Genomic DNA, 23,791 nt, shown 5'->3' on the forward strand with positions numbered 1-23,791 from the left:
GTATTTTCAGTAGAGACGGGGTTTCACCGTGTTAGCCAGGATGGTCTCGATCTCCTGGCCTCGTGATCCGCCCGCCTCGGCCTCCCAAAGTGCTGGGGTTACAGACGTGAGCCACTGCGCCCTGCCCTTTTTCTTTTGAGACGGAGTTTCGCTCTTGTTGCCCAGGCTGGAGTGCAGTGGGGCGATCTCGGCTCATCGCAACCTCCACCTCCCGAGTTAAAGCGATTCTCCTACCTCAGCTTCCTAAGTAGCTGGGATTACAGGCATGCACCACCACGCCCGGCTAATTTTGTATTTTTAGTAGGGACGGGGTTTCACCATGTTGGTCAGGCTGGTCTCGAACCCCTGACCTCAGGTGATTCACCCATCTCAGCCTCCCAAAGTGCTGTGATTACAGGTGTGAGCCACTGTGCCCAGCCGTTTCTCATTTTCTGAGTTCTCTTTCATGACCTTGATAGTTTTGAAGAGCCCAGGCCAGTTACTTTTGAGAATTTCCTTCAATTTGGCAGGTGGGGATTGTTTAATGTTTATAATTTATGCATTTGGCAGGAATATCACAGGAATAATGCTGTGCTAGTCTCAGTGCAGCATACCAGAAGGCACATGATGTAGACTTGTTCCATTAATGGTGATGTTAACGTTTATCATTTAGATAAGATGGTGTTTGCCAGGTTCTCCATTTTAAAGTAATTGGTAATTATTTTGTGGCAAGAATCTTTGAATGCAATCATATAAATCTTGTTTCTTATCAAACGTTCACCAGTTTTAGCATTGATTAATGATTCTAACCTGAATATTATTACTCTGATGATTACCAAATGGGAATTTTCTGTCTTATTCCTTCTAGATTTATTAGGTGGGATAGAGTTTCCTTTCTCTCCTATTAATTATTGATATCAGTATGGACTCAAGAATCCTTTTTTATTCACAGAGTTACAATCTGTTATTATCATTATTTATATTGATATTGAAATTGTCCCAGACTTGGCCAGTGGGAGTCCCTTTAAGCTGGTTACTGTCTCACAGACGTGTGCCCTTCATTCCTTGAGCATTCCTTTACTTTCTGATGTCATAAAATGTTCCAAGCCCATCCTTGTATTCTCCCTACTTCAGCCCTGGAGTCAGCCTTTTTTTTTTTTGTTTTCTTTTTTTTTTTTTTTTTTGAGACCGAGTTTTGCTCTTGCTGCCCAGGCTGGAGTGCAATGGCGCGATCTCGGCTCACTGCAACCTCCGCCTCCCAGGTTCAAGCGATTCTCCTGCCTCAGCCTCCCGAGTAGCTGAGATTACAGGAATGCGCCACCATGCCCGGCTAATTTTTTTGTATTTTTAGTAGAGACGGGATTTCTTCATGTTGGTCAGGCTGGTCTCGAACTCCCAACCTCAGGTGATCCGCCTGCCTCAGCCTCCCAAAGTGCTAGGATTACAGGCATGAGCCACCGTGCCCGGCTGAGTCAGGCATTTCTTTAAGGAGCCCTGGTTCGTTTTAGCAGATAATGGTATTTAGAAACCAAGATCTTAATATGTTTGTTGTTATCAGAATGTCATTGCTTCTAGGCCATCTCAGTGGACAGAGCTAGCATGTGTGCGCACACACACACACACACACCTGTATTTGTTTTCTAGGCTTCCCAGTTTCCATATTTGTACCTCCTTTCTCACCACAGTGAGAAATGTGTATTCATTTATTTGCTTCATCCTGGACATGCTGACCTCCATCCCTCACTGGGCACCAAGGGAAAGCTCGGCACCAATGAAGCGGAAGAGGGAAAAAAAGGCTTCTTCCCCCTTCAATGTGTCAGAAACTTAAGCAATATATGTTGGCAAACATTTCTGTATATTCAACTATTTTGACCAAGTTGTTTGCAGACCTTTTTTTTTTTTTTTTTTGAGATGGAGTCTTGCTCTGTCACTCAGGCTGGAGTGCAGTGGCATGATCTTGGCTCACTGCAACCTCTGCCTCTGGTTTAAGCGATTTTCCTGCCTCAGTCTCCTGTGGGATTACAGGCACCCGCCACCACGCCCAGCTAATTTTTGTATTTTTAGTAGAGACGGGGGTTTCCCCTTGTTGGCCAGGCTGGTCTTGAACTCCTGACCTCGTGATCCACCTGCCTCAGCCTCTGAAAGTGCTGGGATTATACAGGCGTGAGCCACCTCACCCAGCCCATTCATTCTTAAGTAATAGAAAGTAGGCTGGGTGCGGTGGCTCACGCCTGTAATCCCAGCACTTTGGGAGGCCGAGGTGGGTGGATCATGAGGTCAGGAGATTGAGATCATCCTGGCTAACATGGTGAAACCCCGTCTCTACTAAAAATACAAAAAAATTAGCCGGGCCTGGTGGCAGGCACCTGTAGTCCCAGCTATTCGGGAGGCTGAGGCAGAAGAATGGCTTGAACCTGGGAGCTGGAGCTCGCAGTGAGCCGAGATTGTGCCACTGCACTCCGGCCTGGGCGACAGAGCGAGACTCCGTCTCAAAAAAAAAAAAAAAAAAAAAAGTAGAAGCAAGTTTGTTTAAATGCTCTGTATATTATCATTTACTAAAACCTTAGCAAACTAGATTTCTAGCAGCATCTCTGAAAGCAGTGGAAAGATGTGATTACGAGTTGGAATGAGCTGGTTTTAATTTCTGTGTCTAACACTTAGGGTAACAACCTTGGGCAAATTTCCTAATTTCTCTGAAATACGGTTTCCTTTTGGAAAATGGAGATTAATGAAAGACATAATTGTTTTTAGGATTAAATGAGACCATGTATGTGCAATGGATTGTTTTTGATAAGACACTGGACATTGAGATTTTAAAAGCAGAATAAAAACTGTTATTTAGAAGTTACAAGAAGTTCCTCTCTACTAAGAAGTGAAGATTTGGATACACATCAAAAGTCCACTGTTATCTAGAAAATTAGAAAATTTTGTAACGTATTTATCATAATATCCCAAATTACAGTACTGTGTTATCCTCAAAATGAGTTCCCAAATACAAATACTAGATGTGTACCTGATGCCAGAGGGGGTGTGTTGTGGTGATGGGTAAAAGGAAGCAATAGCCCTCTTTCTTGGGTGATTTTAATGCCTTTATCTTCTTCCTAAGCTGGTACAAACCATCTAGTATACTCTGGGTTTTCTTTTTCTTCTTCTTTCTAAAAATTAAATTTAATTTAAAATTTTTTTTCCTTTTCCTCCTCCTCCTAATTTTTATTTATTATTTATTTATTTTTAGAGATAGGTTCTCACTATATTGCCCAGGCCTGTTTCAAACTCCTGGGCTCAAGCAATCCTCCCACCTCAGCCTCCCAAGTAGCTGGGACTACAGGTACCTGCCACCATGCCCAGTTCTAGATACTCAGGCGAGGGACATAGCTAAGACTGGGAAGTAGCAACATGCATTAACCAGAGCTCTTTAGACTGCAGATGGGGGAATCCTAACTTAACCTAATTAAAGCCAAAGGGAATTTATTGGTTTCTATATTTGGGTGGTTCAGGGCAGTCTCTGACTTTGAGTATAATTGGACTCAGGAGATCAAACAATTGTTCAAATCTAACCCTCTCTCCCAATCTTTGTGCCCTGCTTCTCACAGTGGTTCGGTCTCATTTTTTTCTTACTCCAGACTTCTGGCGAAAATGGCTCCAACAGTTCCAATTTCACATCTTTGAAGGTTAGTAACTCCAATAGAGAATTGTTCTTTCTTAATACCTGTATATTAATTTCAGGGAAGGATTCTGACAGGCTCTTCTAGGGTTACATGTCTATTCTTGAATGGTTGACTGTTACCAAGGAGGTAGGATACTATGATTGGCTAATCCTGGGTCATATTCATTCCACTTTGATAATGTTGCAGGGGAGGTGGTTAGAGAAAAGAGGTTCCTGTATTTAGGAGCCCTACAAAGTCATATGAAGTACGAGAGGATGTCTGTCCTACTTCCTTAGCCTCCCTAGTAGCTAGGAACACAGGCATGCACCACCACACCGGGCTAATTTTTAAGTTGTTTTGTACCGATGGGGTCTCACTATGTTATCCAGGCTGTTCTTGAACTGCTGGCCTCAGATGATCCTCTTGCTTCGGCCTTGCAAGACATCAATCTAGAATTGTTTACCTTTGGCCTTTTCTATGCCTCAGTTTGTTGGGCTAATAACTATAATTTGTTTAAGTTTGTGAGTATTTTTTCTTTAGCCCCAAATTTCATGATAACATTGTCTTGCTTTTTCTTTCCACAGCATTTGAACTTGCTTTCTAGACCCCTTTGCTCAGTAATATTTATGCAAATATTATAGTTATACCTATACCTCACTGGCCCATGAATAGAACAGTTTTAAGATAAGACCTCTTTGAAGCAACACACATGCCAATGAAAAGCCCAATTTGGCAGAATGAAGATTAAAAACAGCTAGAATCCTTGAAGACCAATCAGTTGAATTAAAGTCACCCATTGTCAATCTCCAACCTTTCTCCTGTGTGAGGACAATAAATCTTTATTTGTTTATACTTTCATGCATATTTCCCATTTACAATGCAGTTCATTCCTTTGTGTAGATATCATTTTCCTTCTGTCTGAAAGATTTCCTTTAACATTACTTATAATGCATGCACATTAGTTACAAAGCTTTTCAGCTTTCTGCATCTGAAAAAGTTTTCTTTGCCTTCATTTTTCTCCCCTTCGTTTTCACAGGTGTTGATACCTTCATTTTTGGAAGGTAAAATGTTCACGGAATTCTAGGTTAACAGCTTTGTTTTGTTTTTTTGTTTTGTTTTTTTTTTTTGAGTACAGTCATGCACTGCAAGACAACATTTCAGTCAATGACAAACCTCATATACAACGGTGGTCCCATAAGATTACAATACAATATTTTCACTGTACCTTTTCTCTGTTTAGATATGCTTAGATACACAAATATTTATCATTGTCTTATACTTGCCTGCAGTATTCAGTACAGTAACATGCTATACAGGTTTGTAGCCTAGGAGCAATAGCCATACCATAAAGCCTAGATATGTAGTATACCATCCAGATTTGTGTAAGTACACTTTATAATGTTTGCACAATGAAGAAATTGCCTTACAAAGTATTTTTCAAAACATGTCCCCATCGTTAAGTGATGCATGCCTGTACTTGTAAAGATATCACTCCACTGACTTCTTGGTTTCATCGTTTCCCATGAGAAGCCTGCTGTTACTCTTACCTTCTTGGCTTTTATAATTATGTAAGCCAATTCTCATAAGAAACTTCTCTCTATATATGTGTACAGATATATACCGATATAATCATCTATCTATCTATCTATCTATCTATCTATCATCTCCTATTTGTTCTGCTTCTCCAGAGAACTATCACTGGTACAAATATGCTGCTTGATCCCCCATGTATTAAAAGTTTTTTTCCATTCTGGCTTTAGAGAACATGAACTATTTCCACTGCCATCTGATCTCTGTGAGTTATTCCACCTGCTTCTTTCAGATGGTTCTTTTCCCAGCCTTGGGTAGTTTTCTCACATGCATATTCTAAAGAGTGGTCAGTTGAAAACCCAGTGTGATCCTCTGAAAATCTTCAGAGCTCTCTTCACATGCAGCAGTCCCTCCTTCTGGTACTCTTTACTGTGAATTATACTCTCATTGAATGCTTAGTACTTTCAGCAACACCTCATCAGCTCAGGAAGACTGTGGACTCTGGGTTCCTCTTCTCTGAGCTGACGGTAAGTCAGGCCAAATTGAATGCTTGCTTCACTAGTTTCCCTCTCCTCAGGGATCAACATCGTACACTGCCTGTTAACCAATGTTTGTTGGTGTATTTGCCTTTTTTAAAGTTTTTAGACAAGAGAGTAAATCTAGTTTCTGTTACTCTGTCTTGGTCAAGATTGGAAGTCAAATTCCTATTTGATTATGCCAGTTTTAGTTAGATTATCTGCTATTTGCAGCTAAAAACATTCTTTCTCTTTTTTTTTAGACAGAGTCTTGCTCTGTCACCCAGGCTGGAGTGCAATGGTGCGATCTCAGCTCACTGTAACCTCCACCTCCTGGGTTCTAGTGATTTTCCTGCCTCGGCCTCTGACTAGCTGGAACTACAGGTGCGCACCGTCACATCCAGCTAATTTTTTTCGTTTCTTTTTTTTTTTTTTTTTTTTGAGACGGAGTCTCGCTCTGTGGCCCAGGCTGGAGTACAGTGGCGCAATCTCGGCTCACTGCAACCTCTGCCTCCTGGGTTCAAGCAATTCCCTGCCTAAGCCTCCGGAGTAGCTGGGATTACAGGCACCTGCCATCACGCCTGGCTAATGTTTGTATTTTTAGTAGAGATGGGGTTTCACCATCTTGGCCAGGCTGGTCTTGAACTCTTGACCTCATGATCCACCCGCCTCGGCCCCCCAAAGTTCTGGGATTACAGGCATGAGCCACCATGCCCAGCCAAAATGTTATTATTCAATGATTTCTTTTATTATTTTCTTTCTTTCTTTTTTTTTTTTTTTGAGACAGAGTTTTGCTCTGTCATCCAGGCTGGAGTGCAATGGTGCAATTTTGGCTTACTGCAACTTCCGCCTCCTGGGTTCAAGGGATTCTCCTGTCTTAGCCTCCCGAGTAGCTGGGGTTACAGGTGCATGCCACCACACCCGGCTAATTTTTGTATTTTTAGTAGAGACGGGGTTTCATCATATTAGTCAGGCTGGTCTCGAACTCCTGACCTCAGGTGATCTGCCCGCCTTGGACTCTCAAAGTGCTGAAATTACAGGCGTGAGCCACCATGCCCGGCCTATTGAGCCACCACGCCTGGCCAATAATTTTTATATTTTTAGTAGAGACAGGTTTTTGCCATGTTGGCCAGGCTGGTCTTGAACTCCTGACCTCAAGCAATCCGCCCGCCTTGGCCTCTCAAAGTGCTGGGATTACAGGCATGAGCCACCACACCTGGCCTGCAGCTAAAAACATTCTTAATGGATATATGCCATCTTTGCAATCATTTAGGTAGCCCATATGTATTTTGACTAAAATGTAATCTTTACGAAGAATAAAATTATTTTAAGTGGTGATATACTAAAAGTATCAGTAAAAAAGGAGATGACTATAATCATCACTGTATTTTACATTAAAGGTTGTGATTAATGCAATAAGAAAACAAAACATATGGAAAAAATATTGGAAATCAAGTGGCAAAGTAAATGTGATTTTTCAGATTATATAATTGTATAACAAGAAAACTTAAGATACTCTACCAAAAATAAAACTTTATTTATAATTAATAAGATAATTTATCTTATGGCAAATTTTAAAATAGCTTTCTTTAAATCAGAAATAACTTCCTGGAAAGGGGAATGGAAAAAAATCAATTTCAGTTATCAGTAAACTATGAATACCAACAAATAAACTTATTTTATTGTTATTTTTTGAGACAGAGTCTCACTCTGTCACTCAGGCTGGAGTGCGGTGGCACAATAATGGCTCACTGCAGCCTCACCCTCCTGGGCTCAGGTGATCCTCCTGCCTCAGCCTCCCAAGTATCTGAGACCACAGGTGTGCACCACCACAGCTGGCTAATTTTTTATTTTTATTTTTATAGAGACAGGGTCTTCCTATGCTACTGAGGTTAGTCTCAAACTCCTGAGCTCAAGCGATCCTCCCACCTCAGCCTCTCAAAGTGCTGGGATTACAGGCATGAGCCACCATGCCTGGCCCAGATAAATTTAATAAGATAGGTACATATCGGCTGGGCACAGTGGCTCACGCCTGTAATCCCAGCACTTTGGGAGGCTGAGGTGGGCGGATCACCTGAAATCAGGAGTTCGAGACCAGCCTGGCTAACAAAGTGAAACCTCGTATCTACTAAAAAAAAAAAAAAAATGCAAAAATTAGCTGGGCATGGTGGCGCACTCCTGTAATCCCAGCTACTTGGGAGGCTGAGGCAAGATAATTGGCTTGAGACTGAAAGGCGGAGGTTGCAGTGAGCCAAGAATGCACACCACTACGCTCCAGCCTGTGTGACAGAGCGAGACTCAGCCTCCAAAAAAAAGGCTGGGTGCGGTGGCTAATGCCTGTAATCCCAGCACTTTGGGAAGCCAAGGCGGGAGGATTACCTGAGGTCAGGAGTTTGAGGCCAGCCTGGCCAACTTGGTGAAACCCTGTCTCTACTAAAAATACAAAAATTAAGTCGGGCGTGGTGGCACATGCCTGTAATCCCAGCTACTCGGGAGGCTGAGGCAGGAGAATTGCTTGAGCCTGGGAGATGGAGGTTGCAGTGAGCCAAGGTCATGCCACTGCACTCTCCAGCTTGGCCAACAGAGCAAGACTCTGTCTAAAAAAATAAATAAATAAAAATAAGATAGGTACATAATCTAGTGAAATGTACCTATCTTATATACAATATAAAATAACATTTTATATTGAAGGAATGCAAAACAAAATCTTTATAATCTTCATATATAATGTCCATATTTGGAAACACTATTTCCAAACATTTCCTAGAAAGAGGTCTTGATTTTCTTTCAAAAGCCGCCCAATCACAAAACTGATCAACTAAAATCTGACAAAGATCAATTAATTAGAAAGTTCTGCTGGGTACAGTGGCTCATGCCTATAATCCCAGCACTTTGGAAAGCAAAGGCGGGCAGATTGCTTGAGCCAAGGAGTTTAAGACCAGTCTGGGCAACATGGTGAAACCCTGTCTGTACCAAAAATACAAAAATTAGCCAGGTATGGTGGCATACACCTGTGGTTCCAGCTACTGGGAGGTGAAATACAAAAATTCACCAGCGGAGGTGGAGTCTACAGTGAATTATAATCACGTCACTGCACTCTGGCCTAGGCAACCGGAGTTGCCTAAAAAAAAAAAAGAAAAAAGAAAGTTCTGCTGGGCACAATGGCTCACACCTGTAATTCCAATGCTTTGGAAGCCTCAGGCAGGAGGGTCTCTTGAGGTCAAGTGTTCAAGACCAGCCTGGGCAGCATAGCAAGACTCTGTCTCTACAAAAATTTTTAAAAAAATTAGCCAAGTGCCGGGCACAGTGGCTCACGCCTGTAATCTCAGCACTTTGGGAGGCTGAGGAGGGCAGATCACCTGAGGTCGGGAGTTCTACACCAGCCTGACCAACATGGAGAAACCCCGTCTCTATTAAAAACACAAAATTAGCCAGGCTTGGTGGCACATGCCTGTAATCCCAGCTACTTGGGAGGCTGAGGCAGGAGAATCACTTGAACCCTGGAGGCAGAGGTTGTGGTGAGCTGAGATAGTGCCATTGCACTCCAGCCTGGGCAACAAGAGCAAAACTCCGTCTCAAAAAAAAAAAAAAATTAGCCAAGTATGGTGGCATATACCTGTAGTCCTAGCTGCTCAGGAAGCTGAGACAGGAGGATTGCTTGAGCCCAGGAGTTGGAGGTTGCACTGAACTGTGATCACGCCACTGCACTCCAGCCTGGGAACAGAGTGAGACCCTGTCTCTAAAAAAAAAAAAGAAAGAGAGAGAGAAAAGAAAAGAAAATTATGTCTGGATTTCCTAGGTTTTTCTTTTCTTTTCTCTCTTTCTTTCTTCCTTTTTTTTTTTTTTTGGGTCCCCTTTGTCCCCCAGGCTGGAGTATAGTAGTAGGATCTTGGCTTACTGCAACCTCCGCCTCCCAACCTCAGGTGACCCTCCCACCTCAGCCTCCCAAGTAGCTGGGACTATAGGCGTGAGCCACCACACTCAGCTAATTTTTGTATTTTTAGTATAAATGGGGTTTTGCTATTTTGCCCAGGCTGGTCTCAAACTCCTGAGCTCAAGTAATCTGCCCGCCTTGGCCTCCCAAACTGCTGGGATTACAGGTGTGAACCACCACACCTGGCCTAGGTTTTTCTTTAGTGATCAAGGTAGTGATATTCAACTTGATGCTCTCATTAGTAGTTATTAGCACATTTGAATGATGTCTGTTATGGTTGGCAAAATGCTGAGTTGCTAGATGCTCTGTAGAGTCTAGAGTCAGACTATGAGATACATACAATTAACGGTTTGGTTGGCAAAGCTGTGGACAAGATAGAAAGTTGAAGACGATAGTGAGAAACTCCTAAATAATATAGGCTGAAAGCAGGTACTATGCCTTGTGGGAACGTTTTACTAAATTTACAAACTTCAGTATTTCTCTCAAGTAAATTTCGGAAAATCTTGGAATTCCTGTGCCAGCCAAGGATTTTTTTTTTTTTTTTCTAGAAAGAGTCTTGCTCTGTTGCCCAGGCTGGAGTGCAGTGGTAAGATCTCAGCTCACTGAAACCTCCGTCTCCCAGGGTCAAGCAATTCTTGTGCCTCAGCCTGTGAAGTACCTGGAATTACAAGGGACTTTTTTAAATAGAGGCATAGGAATCCACACAATATCAAGAATTGTTCTTGTAGATGGAGTTAGTAACTTCCTAAGTTAGTGTTTATCAAATGCCAGATCTTGGATTGATTTCTTCAGGTTCATGAAGGAACTTTATTGATAATACAGATTTTTTGTCCTCACCAAAGACACTTTAAATAAGACTATTCTGGGCAAGGCCTAAAATTTGTTGTTGTTTTTGTTTTTTTTTGAGACACAGTCTCGCCCTGTCACCTAGGCTGGAGTGCAGTGGCGCAATCTCAGCTAACTACAACCTCCGCCTACTGGGTTCAAGCGATTCTCCTGCCTCAGCCTCCCGAGTAGCTGGGATTACAGGCACCCGCCATCATGCCTGGCTAATTTTTGTAGAGACGGGGTTTCACCATGTTGGCCAGGTTGGTCTTGAACTCTTGACCTCAGGTGATCTGCCCGTCTTGGCCTCCCAAAGTGTGGGATTATAGGTGTGAACCACTGCACCTGGCCTGTTGTGGTTTTTTAATTGTCACAGGGACTTGTTCTGTTGCCTAGGCTGGAGTGCAGTGGCGCGATCTCGGCTCACTGCAACCTCAGCCTCCGGATTCCAGTGATTGTCCCTGCCTCAGCCTCCCGAGTAGCTGGGACTACAGGTGCTTGCCACCACGCCCGGCTAATTTTTATATTTTTTAGTAGAGACAGGGTTTCATCATGTTGGCCAGGCTGGTCTTGAACTCCTGACCTGAGGTGATCCACCTGGCTTGGCCTCCCAAAGCGGAGGGATTACAGGTGTGAGCCACTGTGCCTGGCCACGTGTTACTCTTAAGGTTTTGAAGGTTACAAATGGTGTGCAAATGTTAGTGAAGTGTATTAATCAGAGCTCATTCAGTTGCCAGTGACAGAAACCCAACTTGAGCAAACTGGCTCACACAACTGAGGAGAGGAAGGAGAGATTTTTCAGTCATGGCATGCTCCAGTGACTCAAATTATATCTGTAAGGATTGGGTCTTCCCATTTCTGAGAAAGTTCTCTCTCTATTTAATGGGCAAGAAAGCCATCGTTGGCCCAAGATTCACAACTCTGCTGGGTGGTTGGAGGCAGAGAGCAAGAGCAAGAGCATGTGCTCCTGAGAGAGAATTTGCTAATAGCCCAGCATAAGAATTCCAGAAAAAAGTGGCCAATCATGGGTCATATGCTTACTGCTGAGTTGGAAAAGGGTTGTAGTCAGCCTCATCTGAACCATCTCAAATAGATTCTTTTTAAGAAGAAGAATTTTGTCACTACACAAAATGGGTGTCATTCTGCGAAGTCAAAATAAGAGATGATTGCTAAAAATGATAAGCATGATAAGGTCAAGGAACTCATCAGCATGTAACTGTGGCTTTCAGAGCGTGGTCTAGGCCACACTCAGGGTCTCTGAGACAGTTTTACAGGGTTCACATTATCTTCTTTTTTCTTTCTTTCTTTTTTGAGATGGAGTTTTGCTCTTGTTGCCCAGGCTGGAGTGCAATGGCTCAATCTCGGCTCACCACAACCTCTGCCTCCTGGGTTCAAGTGATTCTCCTGCCTCAGCCTCCCAAGTAGCTGGGATTACAGGCATGCACCACTAACCCCGGCTAATTTTGTACTTTCAGTAGAGACGGGGTTTCCTCTGTGTTGGTCAGGCTGGTCTCAAACTCCTGACCTCAGGTGATCCGCCCGCCTCAGCCTCCCAAAGTGCTGGGATTACAGGCGTGAGCCACCGCGCCCAGCCGGGTTCACATTATTTTTATAAAAATATGTTATATTGGCCGGGCGCGGTGGCTCACGCCTGTAATCCCAGCACTTTGGGAGGCTGAGGCGGGCGGATCACCTGAGGTCAGGAGTTGAGACCAGCCTGACCAACAAGGTGAAACCCCGTCTCTACTAAAAGTACAAAATTAGCCGGGCGTGGTGGTGCATGCCTGTAATCCCAGCTACTTGGGAGGCTGAGGCAGGAGAATCACTTGAACCCGGGAGGTGGAGGTTTCCGTGAGCGGAGATTGCACCACTGCACTCCAGCCTGGGCCACAAGCGAAACTCCATCTCAAAAAAAATGTTATGTTAAAATGTGATGAGTTTATTATTTTCAAATAATTTAATCAATATGTTTTTATCATTTTTTTCTAAAACAGGAAATATTGATTTCTATTTTGTCATACATAATATATAATTGTATTATCTTAAATATCATACATAATTTTATCAACATAATCAATTATGTCTCTTTGGCCAGCAAGTGAAGGAAAACCTAAGCCAAACTGACCTTAACCATAGGGGGATTTATTTGCTCAGCGTGCTAGTTAATTTTGTGTTAACTGGGTTATGGGGTGCCCACTTATTTGGTCAAACATTATTCTGGATGTTTCTGTGAGGGTGTTCTCGAATAAGACTAATGATTAGGTTGATAGACTGAGTCAATAAGATGGTCCTCACTCCTTAGTGTGGGTGGGCCTCACTGAATAATTTAAAAAGCCTGAATATAAGGAAAAGAGTGAACTTCCTCCAGGTAAGATAATTCTTTCCTGCCTGATTGTGTATGTTTGAATTGGGTTTTTTCTCCGTCTTCAGGCTTGAACTGTAACACCAGCTTTCCTTTATTCTTGACACTGCTGGCCTTCAGACTGGAACTAAATCTCTGTTCTCCTGGGTTTCCACCTTGCCAACTCACCTTTCAGGTCTAGGGCTTGCTTGCCTCCATAATTGTGTACGCCAATTCCTTATTTTACACACACACACACACACACATACACACACACACGCACAATTCAATAGGAGAGATGTAATCTCCAATTGGTTCTGTTTCTCTGGAGAACCCTGACTACCATGCAATCCTCCTGCCTCAACCTCCCAAGTAGCTGCAATTACAGGATATGCTCTTGGTACATTTAGGTGAAAATAGCAAGAATAAAAATTGAACACTATACTTCTAAGGGGTGAATTTTATGGTATGTAAATGATCTCAATAAAAATCACATGGGGAAAAAAGTTGAACACACACAAAATACAGATGAACAGGAAAAAAGCTGAAAGAGAATACATTAAAATGCTAGTAGTAGTCATCTCTAGGAGCTGGAATTTTACATAACATTAATAGTCTTGTTTGTAGCTTTCTCACACAACACAGATTAAAATATAATAAAAAAGTGTACAATTAAAAAAATTGGAAAATGTATGAAGTTGAAAATTACTTAAATCCATGTTGAATTTTAAAAAATTGGTCCAGAAAAGAGAAGAACCACAATTCAAAGTGATGGGGGAAATGGTTGTGGTTTTGGGTGGAGGTGGAGGGTGGGGTGTGGTGTACACGTCAGCATTTGGAGAGAGGAGGGAAGAGCTACTAACGAAGCGGCTGTGTGGTTCACGTGGGCAAGAGGCTGCCATAGTGGTCTAGATAGAGAAGGTTCATCTGTGATGAGCTGGAGAATGCAGTGTGTGTGTGTGTGTGTGTGTGTGTGTGTGTGTGTGTCTGCGTGTGTGTGTGTATGTTACAGGTTCACTCATGCGGGCACAAAGTGTATTGAAGTGTATGGAAAGATGTAAGTAAATCTAGCCATATATCTGATACTCAGCAGTCCAAAAATGAGGCAAAAGGAGAGCCCCAAAACCTAGAGAGACACTGAGCATCCCAACTAAATATAGAAGTCTTAGGTTTTATAACCAGCTCTATCCTGGATTAAAATTTTCACAAATTGGACTGGGCCCAGTGGCTCACGCCTGTAATCCCAGCACTTTGGGAGGCTGAGGTGGGCAGATCACCTGAGGTCAGGAGTTCAAGACCAGCCTGGCCAACATGGTGAAACCCTGTCTCTACAAAAATACAAAAATTAGCCAGGCATGATGGCGGGTGCCTGTAATCCCAGCTTCTCAAGAGGTGAGTCATGAGAATCGCTTGAACCCGGGAGGCAGAGGTTGCAGTGAGCCGAGATCATGTCATTGCATTCCAGCCTGGGTGACAGAGCAAGACGCCATTTCAAAGAAAAAAAAATTCACAAATCGTACTTACAACTGACAGTGGCTACTATGTCTCAATTTCCCAGTCTGTATATGAAAGAGCTGTACTTCTTGTTTTCTACCTACCTCAGAGAATTGCTACAGACTAAAACAATAGAAAGTTACCCATGTCATGAAGCCGTGTGTAATAGAGTTGCTACCATCAAAAATTCTTCCCCAATGATTTCTAATTTAGAAATGCTAAATTTGGTGGCTCACACCTATAATCCCAACACTTTGGGAGGCTGGGATGGAAGGATTGCTTGAGCCCAGGAGTTTGAGACCAGCCTGGACAACATAGGGGACCCTTGTCTCTATTAAAAAAAAAAATTAGCTGGGTGTGATGGCAGCACACACCTGTAGTCCCAGCTACTAGGGAGGCTGAGGTGGGAGGATTGCTTAAGCCCAGGAGGTCGAGGCTGCAATGAGCTGTGGTCACACCACTGTTTACTCCAGCCTGGGTGACAGAGCTAGACCTTGTCTCAAAAAAAGAAAAAAAGAAATACGAATTTTCTTTTACATATCTTACAACGTTCCCTATCATTAGTGGTCTCCAAACTAATTACATGGTAAAGAGTAATTTCGAGCTAGCCACAATCAAGAGTAAATGTCACACAGTCCTTTACCTCTGTAGCTTATAATCCTGTAGCAATTTCCCTTTTCTTCCTTATCTTTGAGTTGCATGAACATTCACTTCAGTCTGACTAATCACTGATCTGGAACATTTGCCCACCTCCTGCCTTGTTCATTCTGAAATGTCTGCCCTCTTGCCTGCCTAACCAAACATTATTCTTCATTTGAGGGCAGATTTAGTTCCACTGTCCCATAGACTCTTTTTTACCCTTAGGCCCATGGGGATCTCCTCCTGCTTGGAATTTGAGCATCACACCCTCTTTGCCACATATTTGCAACTTAGTTTCATGATGATTCCTTAGTCTAGCCCATGCAATGAACTGACCTCTTTCTTTCTATGGTAACATTTCAGTCCTTAATAATCTGTGCTATGTTTAGTGAGACTGAAAACTTTATTATCCCCACTTTAGACATTAGAAACCAGATTTGTAATTTTTCAAGTGTCAAATGAGAACCATGTGGCTAAGTGCCCACATACATCTAGGGTTCTATTACTATGGAGGAAGAGCAGAACATATATATTGGAGGACATCTAGCAGCCTGTGTCATAGGAGAGAAATGTAAAATGATCATGTCAGAATAGGACAATTAAAAAGGTTAGTACAAACAGCTCATGCCAGGGCCTTGTTGTGGGAAATCATAAAGAAAGAACTGAAAGTGGACCTCGAAGGTAGGTATATTAGTGATCTATTGTTATGAACAAATCACCACAAACCTAGAGGCTTAAAACAACACTCATTTATTTTTATTTATTTTATTATTATTATTATTTTTGAGACAGAGTCTCGCTCTGTCGCCCAGGCTGGAGTGCAGTGGCGCTATCTCTGCTCACTGCAAGCTCCGCCTTCTGGTTCACGCCATTCTCCTTCCTCAGCCTCCCGAGTAGCTGGGACTACAGGCGCCCACAACCACATCCAGCTAATTTTTGGTATTTTTAGTAGAGATGGGGTTTCACCGTGTTAGCCAAGATGGTCTCGATCTCCTGATCTCGTGATCCACCTGCCTCGGCCTCCCAAAGTGCTGGGATTACAGGCGTGAGCCACTGTGCCCGGCCTTATTATTATTATTTTTTGAGACAGAGTCTTTCTCTGTCGCCAGGCTGGAGTACAGTGGCATGATCTCGGCTCACTGCAACCTCTGCCTCCCGGGTTCAAGCGATTCTCCTGCCTCAGCCTCCCCAGTAGCTGGGATTACAGGCACACACCACCATGCCCAGCTAATTTTTGTATTTTTAGTAGAGATGGGGTTTCACTACACTGGCCAGGATGGTCTCGATCTTTTGACCTCATGATTCGCCCGCCTTAGCCTCCCAAAGTGCTGGGATTACAGGCGTGAGCCACCGCGTCTGGCCACAACACTCATTTATTATCTCACAACTGCGTAGGTCGGAATTCCTGCATGGTGTGACTGGGTTCTCTGCTCAGTGTCGCAAAGCTGAAATAAAGGCGTCTACTGGACTGAAAACAAGGTGTCCACTGGAGCTCTCAGCTGGAGGAAAAATCTGTTTCCAAGATCATTCTTCTTGTTGGTAGAGTTCAGTTCCTTGTAACTGTGCGACCAAGTTCCCCGTTTCCTTGCTGGCTGTCAGGGGCCACTCTCAGCTCCTAGGGCTGCCCACATTCCTTGACCCATGGCCTCCCACATCTTTAATCTAGCAACAGCTCATCAAATCCTCTTGTGCTTTTGAGTTTATTTGTTGTAACTGGCCAGAGAAAACTCTCTGCTTTAAAAGAGCTCATGTGATTAGGTCAAGCCCACTTGGATAATCTCCCTATTTTAAGACCAACTGTGCTATATAATGTAATCTGATTATGAAAATAAAATCCGTTATAGTCACAGCATGGGGATTATGGAGAGTGTGTATATTCGGAGTGAGAAATCCCAGGGGACATCTTAGAATTCTGTCTACCGCAATAAGTAAGAGTTAGACGGCCGGGCACGGTGGCTCACACCTGTAATCCCAGCACTTTGGGAGGCCGAGGCGGGCGGATCATGAGGTCAGGAGATCGAGACCATCCTGGCTAACATGGTGAAACCCCGTCTCTACTAAAAATATAAAAAATTAGCCGGGCGTGGTGGCGGGCACTTGTAGTCCCAGCTACTCGGAGAGGCTGAGGCAGGAGAATAGCGTGAACCCGGGAGGCGGAGCTTGCAGTGAGCCGAGATCGCGCCACTGCACTCCAGCCTGGGCGACAGAGCGAGACAACGTCTCAAAAAAAAAAAGAGACAAGCACAGATAGCTTTCTAGGTGGGAAAGAAATGTGGAGAAAAGCTCAAAAGTGAAACTCTACCAGGAATTTCTGGAGACTGTGAATATGTCGGTTTGTGACTACTCTAATAATGATAATGGTTTCTTTTACTGACGGTCTCCTAGGTGCTTTACAAATTCATTCACCAATCCTTACATCAGCTCTATGACGGTGCTATTATCCCACTTTTATAAAGAAAGAATTTCCAGCAGAGAGAAGAAAAACCACTTGCCAAAGTTATATCTCCATCAAGTTGTAAAGCTGGGGTTCTGGCTTGAGCTCTGGATGGCTCTGAATTTATGCTGTTTGCACTGTTTAACCTGCCTGTCTGTGGGTCTAGGTGGGGAAGCTGAAGGCAGTAAGGTTGGTCTGGACCCAGATTGTGGAGGGTATTGGTGTTAACACATGCTAACAGGCACCAAGAAAGATTTTAGAGGGAGCCAGTGAATGTGGAAATGAGGGGGACGGAAGTGGGTATGATTATGGATGTGGGGGAGCACATGGGCTGGATTTGCAATGTGATACTCTTTTTGGGAGGTTAATATGGCCAGTCAGGCATTAAAGATGATTACATGATCAAGCCTCTTAGTCTTCCTGCCAATCTGTAGGAAATACATAGTTCAGAAGAACAAGTTAAACTGCACATAAATATACAATCAGCAAAGTGGGGACAGGGTAAGGGTTTAAAAAAATCATATACTTTTTGGGAGGCCATATATACTTTGGGAGGCCAAGGCAGGTGGATTTCTTGAGTCCAGGAGTTTGAAATCAGCCTGGACAACATGGCGAAACCTTGTCTCTACCAAAAATACAAAAATTAGTCGGGCATGGTGGCATGCACCTGTGGTCCCAGGTACTTGGGATGCTGAGGTGGGAGAATCACCTGAGCCTGGGGAGGTCAAGGCTGCAGTGAGCCGAAATCACACCACTGCACTCCAGCCTGGGCAACTGGAGTGAGACCCTATCTCAAAAAATAAATAATAAATAAAAATAAATAAAATAAAATAATTTTTAAAATTAAAAAATCATGTAGTTCCATCACTCAAGTTTTTTTTTTTTTGGAGAGGGAGTCTCACTCTGTTGCTCAGGCTAGAGTGCAGTGGCACAATATCAGCTCACTGCAACCTCCACCTCCCAGGTTCAAGCAAGTCTCCTGCCTCAGCCTCCCGATTAGCTGGGATTACAGGTGCCTGCCACCACGCCTGGCTAATTTTTGTATTTTTAGTTGAGACAGGGTTTCACCAGGTTGGCCAGGCTGGTCTGGAACTCCTGACCTCAGGTGATCTGCCTGCCTCAGCCTCCCAAAGTGCTGGGATTACAGGCGTGAGCCACCGTGCCTGGCCCCATCACCCAAATATTTATATTATTAACACAAAGTAATGGGCAGAGAAAACAGCTCTGGTGGTTGTGGTAGCACTAGACAAAAATTTTCATTTGATGTGAGGATCTTTTGCTTGGAGGCATTACTGAAAGTGTTTTGCCTCAGAATGGGAAAGCTTGGGCAAAAGCGAATTTGAAGTAAGTAAGACGTTTGGAAGATGTCTTTTTTTTTTTTTTTTTTGAGACAGAGTCTCACTCTGTTGCCCAGGCTGGAGTGCAGTGGCGCCATCTCGGCTCACTGCAAGCTCCGCCTCCCGGGTTCACGCCATTCTCCTGCCTCAGCCTCTCCGAGTAGCTGGGACTACAGGCGCCCGCCACCACGCCCGGCTAATTTTTTTGTATTTTTAGTAGAGACCGGGTTTCACCGTGTTAGCCAGGATGGCCTTGATCTCCTGACCTCGTGATCCGCCTGCCTCAGCCTCCCAAAGTGCTGAGATTACAGGCGTGAGCCTTCGCGCCCGGCCTGGAAGATGTCTTATACAAAGCGTGAGGGAACTGGATAATTTGGTCTTACCTATCGAAATATAAAATGCACATACTTTTGCATTTTTCTCTTTCCTGGTAGGCATTTGCCCTAGATAAATACACAGATGCACAGCACAGGGGCAAGTACAATTCATGCAGAATTGTTTTTTAATAGTGAAAACCAGAACCCAACCCAAGTCCATGAGTAGGAAATTGGTTCTGTAAATAGTTTTATTTCGTGCAAAGGAATATCATGCAGTCATTAAGAAGAATGAGGTAGACCTTTACCAACAGTGGAAGATAAGGGCATTTTAATCAAGGGCAATCATACCTAGTTCCAGGAAAATGTTTATTAATCTCATTTACTTAGAAAAGATATATGTAGAAGTGAATCTGTAGACAAGTCTAGAAAGCTACACACCCAGCTGTTAAACAGAATGTCTCTGAGGAGGGCAGGGGGCGGAGTCTGCGTTTACGTGAATGGGACGCTGCTGTTTCTCAGTGCACCTCTGCTGTTTGAATCTTTTACTAAAAACCTTCTCATGCATTGCTGGGAGGGAATGGAAGGAGTATTCTGAGGGTTTCGTGTGAAGGGAAAAGTTGAGGAGGGGACGTGGGAGACCTCCTGGTCTTATCAAACTCTAGCGCCGCCTGAGGTGAGGAGACCCCGCCCCTCTGAGGTGATTCTGCAGAGGGGCGGAGCTCCCCAGATCCGAGGCGGGAGGCGGCCCAGGGGCGGGGCCAGCCGGCTCCAGCCGCCCGCTCCGTTCCCACCATGCCCTTATAAGGAGCGCCCGGCGTTAGGGCTCGGGAATCCGGTAGCAATCCCGGCGGCTCAGCCCCAATCCCGGGCCCCTCCCTTGGGAATGGGGGAGGGGCGGGGTTTGGCGGCGGGGTGGCTGGGGCGGAGCATCTCGAAAAGGGACCAGTAGGAGTGGCGGCCCAGGTCTGAGCGGCGCTGCCATTGGGCGCGGCGACCAGAGGGGGCGGGGAGCCCGTGAGGCTGGTTACGCCGAGGGAAGCCCCGACTCCGTAGTCGCTGCACAGAGTCTGTCTCTTCGCCGGTTCCCGGCCCCGTGGATCCTACTTCTCTGTCGCCCGCGGTTCGCCGCCCCGCTCGCCGCCGCGATGCCAGTGTTTCATACGCGCACGATCGAGAGCATCCTGGAGCCGGTGGCACAGCAGATCTCCCACCTGGTGATAATGCACGAGGAGGGCGAGGTGGACGGCAAAGCCATTCCTGACCTCACCGCGCCCGTGGCCGCCGTGCAGGCGGCCGTCAGCAACCTCGTCCGGGTGAGCGCGCAGGGCCTGGCGCGGGAGCGGGCGCGGGAGGTGTCCCCGGGGCCCCGGCCCGCGTCGCGGCTGCCTGTGGCCGGTTTGCTGGCCGTGGCTTTCCGCGTGGGTTCCGGAGCCAGGCGCCAAGGGTTGGAATGGCCTCTTCTCCGCCCTGTGACCTTGAGCGAGTCTTGAGCCTCTCCGGGCCTCAGTGTCCTCATCTATAAAATGGGAGCAGTCAGGAAAAAGGCTGCCTTGCGGGCTTGTCGTGAAGATCTGGTGAGGTATTATTTGTGGAGTGCCTCGCGCGGCGTGTGGCCCACAGCAGGCACCCAATAAATGAGAGTTGCCGGGATGTCCGAGGGTCCCTGCCCCTCGCAGGCTTCGCCCCCACGTTGACTTCCTCGCTCTCAGCACCTTTTTAGGCCTCCTCGATCTGGATGTGTGGGGGAGGGAGAGCGGGCCTTCCCACGGATCCCTTGCCTTCTCTTCTAGGGATCCTTATTTGAGCCACGTTGTCCTCCTTTCTAATACTTCTGCCCCTCACCCTGAGACCCGCCTCGCCCACCCTCGCTCCCCAGAGCTCCCTGTATTCCGCCCTTTTATTCACTTACCTCACTCTCTGTCGCCCCCTCCTCCCTCCTGGGCATTTTACTTATGCTCACTCCTCTGGCACTCTCACACCTTTATGCAGTCATTCGTGACCACAAGCCCGGTTTTTCCTTCCGCTCAGCCCTGCTGCCCTTCCTTTCATTCCCTCCTGTGGACATTTCCACCTAGCTTTACCTGCTGTCAAACGGCCTCCTCCCACTGTGGCCTTTCTGGACTCGGGGGCCCTCCTTGGCCCCTCCTCCTGGCAGGAAGCAAGATGGAGCTGTTGGGAGAGGCCTGTGAAATCTGGGATCTGCCGCCCCTGCCGGAGAAAAGGCTGGGGCATCCCCTCCCCATCCACAACTTTCCTGGTGGCTCTGCAGACCCCTGTAACCCACAGCTGTGACTCATAACCGAGGTGATTCCTGGAGGAGGTGGAGCCCACGTCTGAAATGGGAAAAAAGAGGTGCTGAGACCAGTCTCCCAACACTTTCCTGGCTAATGTCACACTTTTCTTTCCCACCCTGGCTGGGTGACTCAGACTGGTCCTGCCTGTGAGGAACAACTTTGGAAAAAGTTCATACTGCTCCCCCACTGAGCTGTGTAAATAGTGTGTGTCAGGGCAGTTGGGAGGCAACTGTGGATCTGTCTGGGTGGGGCTTGGGTTACTTATCTGATTTGAGCACTTGAGTGCACTTAGAGGCTCTTTAGCAGCTGAAAGTCTTCCTCAGTCTTCAGGGGTCCCTGGACTGTCTCAAGCAATTTAGGAGACTGGTAGCTAGGAAGACAGGGTGACACCACCGACCAAATTCCTGATCTTTCTTCTCTATAGCTTTAGTAAGAATCTATTCATTCAGTAAGAATGCTGTATTCATTCACAATGTCTACTTGTACATTGTTCTTCTTTTTATAACTAATTTGAACAGAACACTCCAGAGTACATTCTTATGTAGTGTTGTCTAACATGGCTGCATTCCAGGCCTCCATTTTTCAACAAATAGGAAACAATGTAAAGGGACAAGGTAATAGTGTCTCTCCATGTAGTACTTCAGGAAATGAAATCTTAAAACCACATGTTGCACTTGGAACAGAGCTAGTGTAGTCTAGGGGTTGATATCTGGTTAGGCTATTTAGAGAAAAGTTATTTATGGGCTTCCATGCCGTGAATTAATAGGCATTGAATGTCTGTTATATGGAAAACATTGCAATAAATCAGTGCTTCTCAGCTTAGAGTGTACATGAAAATCATCAGTGGGGCTTTTTAGAAATAAAGATGTCCAGCTCCCACGGGTCAAGGCCTTTGTATTTTGCTTTTTTTTTTTTTTTTTTTTTGAGACTGGGTCTCTCTCTGTCACGCAGGCGCTGGAGTGCAGTGGCGTGATCATAGCTCACTGCAGCCTCCATGTCCTGGGCTGAGAAAAATCCTCCCACCTCAGCCTCCCAAGTAGCTGAAGGCCTTTGTTTGTTTGTTTGTTTTTGAGACGGAGTTTTCCTCTGTCACGAGGTTGGAGTGCAGTGACCTGATCTGGGCTCACTGCAACGTCCTCCTCCCAGGTTCAAGCGATTCTCCTGCCTCAGCCTCCTGAGTAGCTAGGACTACAGGTTCGCACCACCGTGCCCAGCTAATTTTTGTATTTTTAGTAGAGACGGGGTTTCACCATGTTGGCCAGGATGATCTCCATCTCTTGACCTTGTGATTTGCCCACCTCAGCCTCCCAAAGTGCTGAGATTACAAGCGTGTGCCACCGTGCCCGGCCAGGCCTTTGTATTTTTTAAGAAGCTCCATAGGTGATTGTGATATACGCCCTTAGTTAGGCAACACTGTAATATATACTGTGAGACAAATACAAAAGAAATAAGGTTATAAGATGAAAACAATGATATGTAGTTAAGTTATATACTTTCCAACACATACAAAAGAGGGGACTTGAGATTGGTGGTAGCTATGGGTTAGCAGAGACAAAGTAGGGAGGATTGTGCTGATAAATAGTTAATCATGAACAAAGGCACTTGTGAGTAAGTCACTTCCAGGTTACAGCAAGTAGATTATCTTGATTGCAGCTCAGGAGACAAGTTGGAGAGAAATTGGAGATGAAGTTGGTGTGTGACATACGGGCAGTGTAACATAGGCCTTATCCAATAGGATGAACAAAGAGAGCAGGAGGGGGAGGAGGATGAGAATAGTATGTGAGAAAGACTGCGTGAGAATGGCGTGTGAGAATAGTATAGTGTGTTTTGGGGAGGCCAGAGGACCTACCCATTGCTTCAAATTCTCGGTTCCAATTGTGACCGTTAAATATGTGGATTCTGTACATGCTTCAAGATTGTTCCTGGGGGTCAGGCCTTGTCTGATATTTCTCTCTTTTTAAAATATTTTGTTTTGGTTTTAAATAGAGACAGGGTCTTGTTATGTTGCCCAGGCTGGTCTCGAATCCCTGGGTTGAAGCAATCCTCCGGCCTTGGCCTCTCAAAGTGCTGGATTACAGTTGTGAGCTACTGTGCCTGGTCTGATATTTCTTTATATGGTCCTCAGTTCCTGCCCTCAAAATTGGCACATGGGATCACTCAATAAATATTGTTGAAGGAACTATGGGAAGGGAGACAAATTGGGAAGCTTTTAAAATTGGTTGGTTATGAAGAAAATGAAGGCCTGGACTTGGGAGTGGCAGGGAAAATGGAGAAGGAATTAATCAGAAATATATTAGAAGAAGAAATAATAGAACTGGATAATTGAACTCTGAATTTGCTAGAAAAGAAACATGGTATTACTGTAAAATAATGAAACTGATTTTAGAACAAATCTTCTGGAATTTATATAATCTGGGTGAGTATTTCTTGGGAGTTACTTTGGGAGGTTATGTCCTTATTCCAGTGCTTTTCTTTGGGAATTTCTTTCAGGTTATTTACATACGT

The 23,791-nt window shown here is 44.8% G+C and overlaps 1 protein-coding gene across 2 annotated transcripts in view; it reads left to right on the forward strand.

Moving 5' to 3' along the window:
* The first annotated feature begins 19,564 nt into the window (after positions 1-19,564).
* Positions 19,565-23,791, forward strand: part of VCL (vinculin) — a 128,095-nt gene continuing 123,868 nt past the window's right edge. For both annotated transcript variants that reach the window (XM_030799034.1, XM_030799033.1), the window contains exon 1: positions 19,565-20,305. In XM_030799034.1, the coding sequence (XP_030654894.1) occupies positions 20,138-20,305 (168 nt within the window). In that variant the 5' untranslated portion in view covers positions 19,565-20,137. The remainder of the gene's footprint in view (positions 20,306-23,791) is intronic.

The sequence above is a fragment of the Nomascus leucogenys genome, chromosome 18 (genome assembly GCF_006542625.1).
Source record: "Nomascus leucogenys isolate Asia chromosome 18, Asia_NLE_v1, whole genome shotgun sequence".
Lineage (NCBI taxonomy): Eukaryota > Metazoa > Chordata > Mammalia > Primates > Hylobatidae > Nomascus > Nomascus leucogenys.